This window comes from Scyliorhinus torazame, chromosome 14, assembly GCF_047496885.1.
Source record: "Scyliorhinus torazame isolate Kashiwa2021f chromosome 14, sScyTor2.1, whole genome shotgun sequence".
Taxonomy (NCBI): Eukaryota; Metazoa; Chordata; class Chondrichthyes; order Carcharhiniformes; family Scyliorhinidae; genus Scyliorhinus; species Scyliorhinus torazame.
In genome coordinates this window covers 75,455,105-75,469,197 of record NC_092720.1, presented here as the reverse complement: position 1 = coordinate 75,469,197, position 14,093 = coordinate 75,455,105, and the positions used below count along the sequence as shown (strand labels likewise).

Sequence of the window (14,093 nt, the reverse complement as noted above, 5' to 3'; positions counted from 1 at the left end):
TTTTAGAGATTTTGGTTGAAAGGTGGATATGGGCAAAGACAGTGGGAAGATCTCTCCTACTGTCCTTCAAATATTGACCTGGTATTTATATTGAAAATATTCTAATATGGGAAATGTTAACAGGAAAGTGTTGATAGGTGTGTCTTAAAGTCAGCTTTTGAGGTAATTTAAATTAAGCTTCAAGTTTCAGATTAATACATTTATTTATTTCATTGTGGCAAAATTTAGAAATTTAAATTGATACTAACCATGGCAATTATATTCAATTGAAGTATTTTTGTCATCTTCGCTCTGAGATATTTACTATAATTATTTTTGTCAAGGAATTCCTTTGGTGCCCCAGAGCAGAACTTGGGCATAAAACCAGGCAAGCGGACACATAAAAAGCTGGAATAGTCTCAGTAGAAAATGTAATGTAAGAGCTCATAAATCAGGAATTTCCCTTATTGGCAACTTCAGTGACCAGTTCAAATTGTTGAAAATGCTACATTGAACTTAATTTGAAGTAGATGAATAGACAATCAATAGGCTTTTTAATCTTGCTGGGGCAAGCAGAAGTAAAAATTGAATCTATTTCTTCATTGGTAAAATAAATTTGTGTTGTCACGCTGTCTTAGTTTTTCATCCTCCTGAAGGTTAGCAACCACAATGACTTTTTCAAAAACACAGATGCAGTCAATTTGAATGCATTGTGCTTTTGAGGGTCCAACTAAATCTTTCATGTAAATTATGGGCTTATATTTGCTGCAGTGCTATAATAACATGAAGCATATGCCACATTGCACAATGCTTCATTAATCATACATTTCAGTTTGAATTTATATGGATCTGATTTTCATTTTTTTTCTCATTTGCTGAAATAATATCAGAAAACCATAACTTTATTCGGAAAAATTACAACGGGTAAACAGGAGAAAGGATGTCCTTGATTACCTAGAATTAAGATCTTTTGTAAATGTGTCTGGTTCCTCTCTGGCCAAAGAAAACCCTACTCTACTCTAATGGTGTGCAGATGGATTTTGCTGGCAAATCATTATAATCACATCCTAAGTAAAATACATTATCAGCTCAGGACAGGTAGCTTTCATGGCTATTAAGTTCTAGTGACATTCCACTCTAATGTCTTGATATCTTGCCAATTTATAAAAATGGTTGAAAATATCACTTGGGAAAGATGTATCTGGAAATATTGGCAGGATTCTGCCAGCATAAATGTTTTCTTTTTCATTTACTGATAAATTAATGGTTTGTTTTACAGCTTTATGAAGCATTATATTTTAACTTGGTTTCAAACCATATGAACTTTATTGAAGAATTCACAAGAATTGTATTACTTTTTGTATGCTTGTAAAGGTGACATTGTTGCTGGGGAAATATTACTTTCAGCATTAGAATGGTCACATTTCCAATTTGAGAGCCACACAATGGGGAGGATTCTCCGATATTGAGGCCAAGTGTTCGCGCCGTCGTGAACGCCGTCGCGTTTCACAACGGCGCAAACAGGGCCCGGACCCAACCTATTCGCACTGCGCTGGTGCGGTTCACGCCGCTCCAGCATCCTTACGCGGTGCCAAATGGGCGCCGCGCCAACCCGCGCATGCGCAGTTGGGGCAGCCCAATCCTGCGCATGTGCAGTTGACCCGCGCCATCCTGCGCAAGCGCGGGGAACGTCTTACACACGCTGGCCCCACACCAACATGGAGCCGGTGTTCTGGAGCCGCGCGCGGAAGGAGATAGGCCCGGGGGGGATAGGCCGGCCCGCTGATCGGTGGGCCCCGATCGCGGGCCAGACCCCATCGGAGGCCACCCCGGTGAAGGAGCCCCCCCACACCCCCACAGGCCGCCCACCCAGCGTTCCCGCAGAGTTCCCGGCGGCAGCGACCAGGGGTGGACGGCGCCGGCAGGAACCTTTCGTGTCGTAGCGGCCGCTTGGCCCATCCGGCCGGAGAATCACCACTCGCTGGTTCTCCGAGCGGCCCAGTGCAAATCGCGTGCCGCTGGTTTCTGGGGGGGTGGGAGAATCGTGTGCGGGGGTCAGGGCGGCGTTGCGCGATTCGCGCGCGCCCCGGTGATTCTCCCATTCGGCGTGGGGGAGGAGGATAGCGCCCAAGATTCTTTTCTTTCATGCGAAACGTGAGTTTTTAATGGAATGAAATAGTTTGAAGGTACTTTCTCAATTTAGCTGCCCTTTGCGCTCTCCATACAACCGACCAAGCAGTGATAAGATCACCCATGCTTCTTTCAGGGTTCCTTCCATGCTGCTTTCGAAGTTGGTTGCACATTTGCAACCACGATAATTTCCTTTCAGGATTTCCTTCCTATTTGCCTGGGTATTTCTGGGCTTTGTTCTCTTCCAAAGTCACTTTTCAGTTTGGGAATTGACTGTCCAAAATACGACATTATCAACGCCCCCAACCCCCCCACATTACACGGCAACACACTTTGATATCAACATTGCTGCAATCCTGGGGGCGGCATGTGGTGCAGTGGATAGCACTGGGACTGTGGGGCTGAGGACCTGGGTGCGAATCCCAGTGTTGGGTCACTGTCTGTGTGGAGTTTGCACATTCTCCCCATGTCTGCGTGGGTTTCACCCTACAATCCAAAGATGTGCAGGTTAGGTCGATTGGCCACGCTAAATTGCCCCTTAATTGGAAACAAAATAATTCGGTACTCTGAATTTATAAAAAAAAACATTGCTGCAATTCACAGGGTATATATAATCCAAGGTTTGGATGCTTGCGTGCAAATGCGATAATAAAAATTAATGCTTTGCTCGTGGCCGTGTTTCCCTGGTGGCCATCTATGGTAAGTGTTCAGTTATGGCTTAAGTTAGAAGAAAAAGGATTTTGCTGGTATGCAGCTACGCGCATAAAATTTGAATGACTGAATAGTGTGAAAGTTGCTGCATTTGCATGAAAATTGATATGTTGCTGACATTCATCTTTGATTTCATCCAGCATTGCAGAATTATAAAAGGCAGTGAGGGAAGAAGATTCAACTGAAACTCAAAAGTGACAGGTCATATTCTTGCATTTCATCTGCTCGACCAATATCTATAGCTGCATTTCAAAATAACTCATGGAATCATAGAATCGTTGAAGTGTAGAAGGAGGCCATTTGGCCCATCGGGTTTGCACCAATTCTCCAAAAGGGCACTCCCCCACCTTATCCCGTTAACCCCACTTAACCTTTTGACACTTTGGGGCAATTTAGCATGGCCAATCCACCTAACCTGCACATCTTTGGACTTGGTGGGAGGAAACCAGAGCATCCGGAGGAAACCCATGCAGACACTGGGAGAATGTGCAAACTCCTCACAAGGTCGGAATTGAACCTTTGTTCCTGGCACTGTGAAGCAGCCATGCTAACCATTGGATGTGTTGTATTTTGAGATAGTTAGGGGGTGCTATCAAAATGACATGCTTTCTATAATTTATAAAATTGTGACCAGAATTGGGATTTATAAATGTTCAATTTAGAAACCAATTAAACAATGTCAAGGCTGCTACATTTGCTTAAAAAAAACCTGTAGTGACGATAGCCATTTTAGATTCTCGGTAACCATTCATGTTAAAATCAAGTTGCACTGACATATGCAATGAGTCGAATCTGGCATAAGCAATTGAAATGACTATTTGTTGGACTTGAGTTTGTGTATATGATGACACCTGACGAGATTAATTGGCAAGACAAAATAAAACTGCTGCAAAGCACCAATGACTCATATTAAAATTTAGGTAGTTGAGAATAAGGCAGGAAGTCAAATGAAACCTTTTTTGCCCAAGACTAATAAACTTGAGGAGTAAAGTATTAGGGAAGATCAACGAAATGCATTGTATAAATGGGTTCAAGGAATAATTGGTGTATTTTTCGTGAAATGTTTTACATAGTTCGGCCCTTTATCAACATTTGTTTTTCTAAATTTAGAGTACCCAATTATATTTTCCAATTAAGGGGCAATTTAGCATGGCCTATCCACCTCACCACATCTTTTGGGTTGTGGGGGTGAAACTCACGCTGACACGGGGAGAATGTGCCAACTCCACACAGACAGTGACCCAGGGCCGGGATTTGAACCCAGTCCTCAGCGCCGCAGTCCCAGTGCTAACCACTGTGCCACCGTGCTGCTTGCCCTTATCAACATTTGATCACATATTCATGATGCATAGACCATTTCCCGAAGTAGGACTGTGATTTAAATGACAATATCTGATTGCTGCAATATTAAAGTTTTTCAAGACTTGTGTTGTCAAGGAATTTTAAATGTTTAGCTTACCCTCTGGGCATTGAAGGTTGACTTCTCCAGGATTCAGTGGAGTCTTCTGCTGCAGTGAGGAATGTAATTTCAACTTGCAGTTTCCAAGCCTTTCCTTTCATAAAATAACACTCTCACTGATTTAAAAAAAAACATTCTCTACATTTAACGTCCTTTAATTACTTATGAAAACCAGCTTTGCAATTCAAACTCCCTACTTCAAAGATGTTATAACTCTTGGAATGGTGATCACCTGTATTTTAACTGGCATTCCACTGTGATAATGAAAGGTTGTGAAATCAGTTATGCAGCACTAATCTTGTAATGATAACCCCCAGGTTTATGTCAAAAACAGATTGAAATAGCAAGCATTTATTCTTTTAACACTGTAGGCAGTTTTTGTTTCAATTATTTAAAAGGCATAAGTTTAAAATTCTTTGACAGCTCCTATTGAGAGCTCTCTTCACAGTTCCTTTTGATTATCTTGACAGCTCCATTGAGCTTGATAGCTTAATTACTTTTTTACGTACATTCATGTCAACTTTTAACAAATCCTAAGGGCACGTTACCTCCCCAGAGGTGACCGGGGAGCATATTGAAAATAGTTTATTGCCGCTTCAAAAGTGTATTCTACCTCTCCAAAGGACTTTAGTATGCTTAGACATTCTGTTACGAGGTCCAAAGTGCAGAAGTCATGTTTTTAACATTCTGCCAGAGGAGAACATAACTGTTTGAGGCAGCTGCACTTTAACATGTGCAGTTTCCTTCATGTGCCACCCCTCCCCCGCAACAATGGTAGATGCTATGTTCGGGGCAAGGATTTCTGGAGTCCAGCCACCACAGCCATTTTGACAAAGACAGAGAGCTTCCCTGACTTTACAACAATTCAGACCAGAGCCTCTAGACCTGCCGTAACTATTCTATGTTAAGTTTGATGTTCATGTCATTATCATATCAGATCAGTCACAATCTCATTGAATGGTGGAGAAGGCTCAATGGGCTGAATAGCCAACTTCTACATTTTATGGTCTTATTTAACATTGTTCAATTAAAAATTTGATAAATAACGAGAGCCCAACCGTTTTGTAAGATGTAAAATTGTTGGTGCAAATCAATAATTAAGTGCAGCTGAGAAAGACCATATGCCCCACCTTGATTCATCTATGCAGCGATGTTATTGACTTAGCATTTAACATCTATTTGTTTTTACATTATCCCAGGGCTTTTGCCTCCCCCTATACTCCAGCTGGAAGTTTATTCCATTCCTAAACATTCTTTACGCGAAGAAGAAGACTTGATATCAGTCCTAAAGCTACCTTTTATTGGTTTCAATATGTGTCCTTTAATTCTGCCCCCACAATTAAAACTAATACTCTGGGCTTTCCCTACACCTGTTACAATCTTGTATCTCTAAAGATCACCTCTCGAGTGCCTTCTTCCCAGACAGAAAAGTCCAAGTCAATGCAGTCTTTCTGCAGAACACAGACCAAAATACTAGCAATCAATCTTATGGTTTTCTCTGCAAAGCCTCCAGCACTTGAAACTCTCTTGTTCCTTAGCAACCCGCATCAGGCGCAGTATTAAAGTTGCTGCTTGGCCTTTGCCTCCTGTGATTTCTGTTCTATTGTTTTGGTCATGTCTTTCAGCATAGTGTTGGCATTGATTGCTCCTTTGCATTGGTTGGATAAAAGGCTGTTTATCAGCTACATCTTTTATCTATTTCATCATTATTCAAAGCGTTTGCATGCTGTCTATGCTTCCTTCCTACGTTTAGCACCTTAGGCTTGTCTGTATTGAATTTTGCTTGTAATTGTTCTGCTCACTGGTGCATTGGCCTGGTTCTTTGCTCAGAGGTGCGTTCGGTCTGGGAGCGATGGGAAAGCGGGAAGTACAGGTTTCCGAAACATCTTGCAGTTTTTAACTGTAGGGCATTTCTGATATTTTTTCAGTAGGTTTCACCCTCCCCGACAGCTGACCTGCCTGACGGGCTGGATGCCCGTCGTGCAGGAAAGCCTGCAGCACAAGGGAAAACCAGCCAACCGGTTAAAAATAGACCCACTGTTAAAATGAAGGCACGTAGCCTCCTTAAAACGTTACAATGACCGGTACACCTCCCCAAGTAGACTGGGTGCCTGCCCCTCACCCTACAGCTGGTGAAACTGGAATTGAGCAGACTCTAGGTACGTTACAGTTCTGTTTCAGGTTATTAACTTTTTAACTTCCTGCGCACCCAAACCAAACCCACACATTTTTTGAGGCTCAAATGAGCCCTATTTTGTAATATCCATCTGTCCTTTCCAATTCCACTGCCTGCCATCCCCACCTAAATCGGTACTCTCTGCTAATCTCACCACTTTGTGCTCACTTCTAAATCTAGGTAATTAATTTCACTTTGAAATGGTAATGGTAAATCCTGAAGTACCTCAGTCCAAGATAACTCCTCTAAAATGTACTCCATAGATTTTTGTTGAACATTATTATGATGAATTGTTCCAATATTACATATATACTTTTTTTTTAATCTTAGGCACGTCTATGTCATTCCATTTTTCACATGGGTCTTGTCTTTGGCAATTATTCTGGCTCAAGGTATTATACAACCAATCACATCAATTTTGACACTGGCAAAAGGAACTCTGTTAATCATCACAGTGAGTACAATATCCTGCAACTATTTAGCTTTGGTCTAAACATATACAGAATACATTTTTAAAATGTTCATTTTTGAATGAATTATTTTGATCAATTCCTACATGTGAAAGACAAAAGTAAACAAGTGTCAGATTTAACCTGCTAATTTCTACTCGGTAAGATTTGAAATTCTTCTGAGGGCTTGTGGTAGTGACATGTAGGGGGGGGACAGTAGTAGTTCCTGGATGAGCTAGTTTGGGAAAATGTAAGGCGTTTGGGGAATGTCGAAGTCCCAGAAGAAAGGTCTTAGAAAGAAGGGTGAGCGTTGCTCTGAGTCCAGCAGGAGGAACGATGTCGGGGGCTGGGGCGTTGGGTGGGGCCGCTCCCATCACGGTTGAGACTCTGACCGAAGTGTTGTCGGTAGAGTTTGAAAGGCTGTTCGCCAAACATTTAGAGATGCTTCGGATGGAGGTGACGGCTTCGCTTAAAGAGTGGATGGAGGAGGCGCTTGTGTCGATAAGAGTTGCATTGACGAAGACGTCGGTCAAGCTGCGGGGGCAAGGAGAGAAGTTGAAGGGGGTAGACGAGGCAGACGAGGCATTGTCGCAACACAGCAACCAGTTCACCTTGATGGGTGAGGAGCTGCGGAGAGTGGCGCAGGTCAATGAAGGGCTCAGAGGCAAGGTGGAGGTTCTGGAGAACAGGTTGAGGAGGCAAAATTTGAGGATCATGGGTCTGCCCGAAGGGGTGGAGGGCCCGAGGCTGACCGAGTAATGTGCGAAGATGTTTGCCAAGTTGATGGGGGAGAGGGAAGAGCCCTCCCTCTATGATCTGGACAGGGTGCATCAGTCGCTCCGGCCGAAGCGGAAAACAATTAGCCATCAAGGGTGGTCATAGTTTGCTTCCACAGCTACCATGTGAAGGAGAATACTTTGAGGCGGGATGTGAAGTGAGACGGCGTTGGTATACGCATATGGGTATACACGGGCGGCCTTTGGATGGGCGAAGGTGGCACTATGGCAGCGGCGTGAGGTTCAGAGTGGTCTACCCAGCGAAGTTAAGAGTGACTCACAATTCGAAGGACTTTTATTTTGAGATGGCGACAGAGGCATTCATTAAGGCTGAAGGACTGGGACTGAGATGAGAATTGGGATTTGGATTTTGTTGGTGTAGACTGGTAATGTTTTTCTAATTGAGTTTTATCCTTGGAATCCATTTTTCTTTGTGTCTCTTAATGGGGGAGGGGTTTACATGTGTTCTTGTTTCTTGGTGGTGGTTGATGGGAAATGTTCATTCTGGAGCTCAGTTACTAGTGGTGTACCACAAGGATCTGTTTTGGGGGCCACTGCTGTTTGTTATTTTTATAAATGACCTGGAGAGGGCGTAGAAGGATGGGTGAGTAAATTTGCGGATGACACTAAAGCCAGTGGAGTTGTGGACAGTGCGGAAGGATGTTGCAGGTTACAGAGGGACATAGATAAGCTGCAGAGCTGGGTTGAGATGTGGCAAATGGAGTTTAATGCAGAAAAGTGTGAGGTGATTAATTTTGGAAGGAGTAACAGGAACACAGAGTACTGGGCTAATGGTAAGATTCTTGGTAGTGTGGATGAGCGGAGAGATCTCGGTGTCCATGTACATAGATCCCTGAAAGTTGTCACCCAGGTTGATAGGGTTGTTAAGAAGGCGTACGGTATGTTAGCTTTTATTGGTAGAGGGATTGAGATTTGGAGCCATGAGGTCATGTTGCAGCTGTATAGCATCTGGAGTATTGCGTGCAGTTCTGGTTGCCGCATTAGAGGAAGGATGTGGAAGCATTGGAAAGGGTGCAGAGGCGATTTACCAGGATGTTGCCTGGTATGAAGGGAAGATCTTATGAGGAAAGGCTGAGGGACTTGAGGCTGTTTTCGATAGAGAGAAGAAGGTTAAGAGGTGGCTTAATAGAGGCATACAAGAGGATCAGAGGATTAGATAGGGGGGACAGTGAGAGTCTTCCTCCTCGGATGGTGATCGCTAGCACGAGGGGACATAGCTTTAAATTGAGGGGAGATAAATATAGGACAGATGTCAGAGGTAGGTTCTTTACTCCGAGAGTAGTAAGGGCGTGGAATGCCCTGCCTGCAACAGTAGCGGGCTCGCCAACATTAAGGGCATTTAAATGGTCATTGGATAAACATATGGATGATAATATAATAGTGTAGATGGACTTTAGATTGGTTTCATAGGTCGGCGCAACATCGAGGGCCGAAGGGCCTGTACTGCGCTGTAATGTTCTATTCTATTCTATTCTTATGGGTGTGTTTTTTTTCTTGGTTTGGGAGATGAGGATTTCTGGGCATGAGGGGCCGGGTTCTTGAGAGGGGGGGAATCTGGCAGGGGTCATCGCGTTAGCAAACAAAGGTTGGCTAGTGAATGGGAGTGTGGTCGGGGGAGGGGCCTCCACCATTGGAGCCTGGTTGAGCAGGTTTCAATGAACCTGGGAGGTGTGAATGCTAGGGGGAAGGGATTCATACTGGGTGAGGTGTTGACAAGAGGAAGTGCCTGGGGGGAATCTGGAAGGGGGGGGGGGGAGAGTGTATTGATGGTAACAAAAGGAGGGAGTGGGTCCGGCTGGAAGGGTGAGGCCTGGCTGGGGTATTGGTGATGGCGTATAGGAGGAGCAGGGGGGGGATGAGAGACATCCAGTTCGAATAGTGACGTGGTACGTGAGGGGGTTGGGGGAACCAGAAAGAGAGTGAGGGTTTTTGCGCATTTAAAGAGTTTAAAATCTGATGTGGTGATGCTGCAAGAGACCCACATGAGGACGAAGGACCAGATGAGGCTTAAGAAGGGTTGATTGAGCCGGGGGTTTAATTCGGGGTTTGATAGTACGGTAATTTTGGTGGGCAAGCAGGAGAGGTTCCACATGGAAGAAATGGTGCCAGATCTGGTGGGCAGGTACGTGATTGTAACAGGTGGACTGAAGGGGAGATTGGTGGCGTTTGTAAGCATATATAACCGCAATTGGGACGATGCGAGGTTCGTGAAGAGAACGATGGCTGCCATTGCGAATCTGCAAAGTTGATTTTGGGGTAATTGGAACATCGTGCTGGAGCCAATGGTGGGCAGTCCCAGCCGTGCTCGCCGACCCCATCCGGGGTGTGGGGCGGGGCGGGGGGGGGGGGGAGCGGTGGCAGTGATGGCAAAGGCGTTGGCTGGGCTCATGAGGAAGATGCGGGGTTGAGGTTAGCCCGTGAACATTTTTACACCCGAGGGACCGGGAGTATTTGTTTTTCTGCCCAGTGCACAAGGTGTTCTCGCGGATCGACTTCTCGTGGTGGAAAAGACGCTGTTGGAGTTAAGAGGGCAAAGTATTTGGCAATTGTGATCTCGGATCATGCTCCAAACTGGATGGATGTGGTTTTGGGGAAGGGGGTGGCCCCGAAGCCTGGGTGGAGGATGAATTTGGGCTTGTTGGTGAATCAGAACTTCTGTGACAAGATAGGAAAGGTGATTGAGGAGTATGTGGGGTTCAATTGCACGGGAGAGGTCTCGCCGTCAGTGGTGGGGGAGACTCTGAAGGCAGTGATGAGGGGGGATGTAATTTAAGGCCAAGGTAGGTAGAGAGGAGAGGGAGGAACGGCAACGGTTGTTAAAAAGAGATTTTTGGAGATGGATGGGCGGTATGCCGGGGACACGAATCTGGGGTGTCTGACAAAGAGGAAGGAGTTACAGGTCTCCATTTTGTTGCTGCCTAAGAGGGTTAGGATCTGGTGGATTGTAGGTCACATAGGCCCATATCTCTGCTGAATGTAGAGGCCAAGATATTGGCAAACGTGCTGGCATTAAGGCCGGAGGGGTGCTTTCCGAGGGTGATTGATGGAGGGGTACCTTCCGAAGGTGGTTTGGGAGGATCAGATGGGGTTGGTTGAGGGCAGACAGTTGTCATCGAATGTGAGGTGGCTGCAGAATGTGGAGTTGATTGTGGTGGTGACATTGGGTGCTGAGAAGGCGTTTGATGGGGTGGAGTAGAGTTATTTGATTGCAGTGTTGGAGAAATGTGGGATTGGGCCAAAGTTTGTGACATGGGTGCAGTTGTCGTATAAGGAGCCTATGGTGAGCATGTGCACTAATGATATGAATTCAGGATATTTTGCATTGCAACGGGGAACGAGACAGGGGTGCCCCATGTCGCCCCCTTCTGTTTGCATTGCTATAAAGCCCTTGGCCATTGTGCTGTGGACTTGGGGTTGGGGGAGGGGGTTAGCATATGTGGATGGCTTGTTATATAGTTCGAAGCCGGGCTCTTCAGTGGGGGACATAATTGGCTTGCTTCAAAGATTTGGGATGTTCCCTGGGTATAAGCTGAATTTGGGGAAAAGTGAGTATTTTGTGGTTTCCTCTCCAAGGGCAGGAGCGGGGGTGGGGCACTGCCATTCCATTTAGCAGCGTCTCACTTTCAGTATCTGGGGTGCAGGTGACCCGGGATTGGGCAGGTCTTCAGAATTTCAATTTCACTGGTGGGGAGGATGAAGGCGGATTTGTTGAGGTGGAATAATCTTTCTCTGTCGTTGGCAGGCTGGGTACAGGCAGTGAAGATGAATATCTTACCATGATTTTTGTTTCTGTCTCAAGGCCTGCCGGTTTTTTTGCCAAAGGCATTTTTCATGGGGGTGTATACGCTGATTTCTATGTATGTCTGGGCAGGGAAAGTGGCCAGGCTAAGGAAGGTGATACTGCAGAGGGAACGGCTGTCAGGGGGATTAGGCCTTCTTAATTTGATGTGTTATTATTGAGCAGAGAATGCACAGAAGGAATCGGGAGGTGGGGGCTTTGTGGGTAAGGATGGAGGCAGGCTCATGTAGGGGTTGGGGTTGTGGAATCTGACAATGGCACTGCTCCCGATGGCCCCATGGAAGTATTCGGTAAATCCAATGATGGGAGCCATGCTGAAGATTTGAAGGCAGGTTCAACAGCATTTTTGGTTGGGATGGATGCCGATCAAGGGAAATCACGGGTTTGAGCCGGGGAGAATGGATGTGAGGTTCTGGGGGTGGGGAGAGAAGGGAATGAGGGAGATGAAGCATCTGTTCCTGGGAGTGCAGTTTGCGAGCTTGGAGGAGCTGAATGAGAAGTTTGGATTGGCGGGGGAGAGTTTTCAGTACATGGTGGTGTAGGACTTTGCAAGGAAGGTCTTTCCGACCTTCCCAATAGCGCCTACCTCCTCGTTGCTGGAAGCAGTGCTGTCAGCGAGGGGCGGGGTTAGAGAGCGGGGCCATCTCTGTGATTCACAGGAGGATTTTAGAGGAGGATAAGGTGTCTATGGAGGATGTTAAGGCGAAGAGGGAGTAAGAGCTGGGGACAGCTCTGGATGAGAGATTGTGGTGTGAGGTGCTGGGGGGCTAAATGCCTCAACTTTATATGCAAAGCTGGGGCTGATGCAGTTGAAGGTAGTGTACAGGACTCACTTGACAAAGTCATGGATGATCCGGCTGTTTCAGGGGGTGGAGGATGTGATGCACTATCTATTACCACAAAGACGAGAGTAGTGGAATAATCGAGGCTTTATTGAGCAAAGATGTTGTGCTTCCTGTAGCTGCTACCAGAATGGCTGCAGCACCGGCGAGCACACACATTTATACGCCGCCTACTGGGCGGAGCCAGCAGCCAGGGATTTACCCATGTACCTCTAGTATATGTGTCTTACCGTAATACATATAATACTTCTAGTGGTGACTACCACAGGATGTCTGCGAGTGATGTGGGAGTGGCCCTGCGAACCATGTACATGTGTTTTGGTCTTGCTTGAAGCTAGAAAGGTTTTGGAAGGTGGTTTTCAGCACCCTTTCGGGGGCTCTGCATGTGGATGTGGAGTCTGGTCCCCTGGAAGACATATTCGGGACCTTGAACCGCCCGGAGTGTGGTAGTATGTATTGGGGGTCATGTGGGACTGGAAGCCCTAATGTCATTGGCTGACAGATCCCGGGTCCTGGTTGGCCGTTGACCTCATACTCCGCCCTGAAGGCGAAGTATAAGAAGCCGGTGCCTTCCCCCGCAGGCCAGTTTACTATCGGGCTGCTGGGGAACAGACACGCTTAATAAAGCCTCATCGACTTCACTCTATTCGTCTCATGGAGCCTTTGTGCGCTACAATTTATTAAGCGTGCCTAAAAAGGACTATGGAGCTCAGGATCATTCCAGAATGCCTGCGGATCAGCCCCCACGCAGTGAATGTGGCAGCAGCCTTCAAACACTGGCAGACTTGCTTCGAGGCCTACCTCAGACCAACCACCGACCACGTTCCCGTATCTCGACAATGTAACCATCTGCGGCCACGATCAGCAGGACCACGACGCCAACCTCCAAAAATTCCTCCAGACTGCCAAAGCCTTGAACCTCACGTACAACGAGGACAAGTGCGTTTTTAGCACCGATCGGCTAGCCATTCTGGGCTACATAGTGCGCAATGGGATAATAGGCCCCGACCCCGAACGTATGCGCGCACTCATGGAATTTCCCCTCCCGCACTGCCCAAAAGCCCTGAAACGCTGCCTGGGGTTCTTTTCGTACTACGCCCAGTGGGTCCCCCAGTACGCAGACAAGGCCCGCCCCCTAATACAGACCACGACCTTCCCTCTGTCGACAGAGGCTTGCCAGGCCTTCAGCCGCATCAAAGCGGACATCACAAAGGCCACGATGCGCGCCATCGACGAGTCCCTCCCCTTCCAGGTCGAGAGCGACGCCTCCGACGTAGCTCTAGCGGCCACCCTTAACCAAGCGGGCAGACCCGTGGCCTTTTTCTCCCGAACCCTCCACGCCTCAGAAATCCGCCACTCCTCAGTGGAAAAGGAAGCCCAAGCCATCGTGGAAGCTGTGCGACATTGGAGGCATTACCTGGCCGGCAGGAGATTCACTCTCCTCACTGACCCAACGGTCGGTAGCCTTCATGTTCGATAATGCACAGCGGGGCAAGATTAAAAATGACAAGATCTTAAGGTGGAGGATCGAGCTCTCCACCTTTAACTATGAGATCTTGTATCGGCCCGGAAAGCTGAACGAGCCGTCCGATGCCCTATCCCGCGGCACATGTGCCAACGCACAAATTAACCGCCTCCAAATCCTCCACGAGGACCTCTGCCACCCGGGGGTCACTCGGTTTTACCACTTCATCAAGTCCCGCAATCTCCCATACTCTTTAGAAGAGGTCCGTACAGTCACAAGGGACTGC

At 46.7% G+C, this 14,093-nt stretch overlaps 1 protein-coding gene across 1 annotated transcript in view; it reads left to right on the top strand.

The window, feature by feature from the left end:
* Nucleotides 1-14,093, top strand: part of LOC140389035 (uncharacterized) — a 338,021-nt gene that overhangs the window by 232,982 nt on the left and 90,946 nt on the right. Inside the window, exon 8 of the mRNA XM_072473199.1 lies at nt 6,786-6,909. Within this exon, the coding sequence (XP_072329300.1) occupies nt 6,786-6,909 (124 nt within the window). The remainder of the gene's footprint in view (nt 1-6,785; nt 6,910-14,093) is intronic.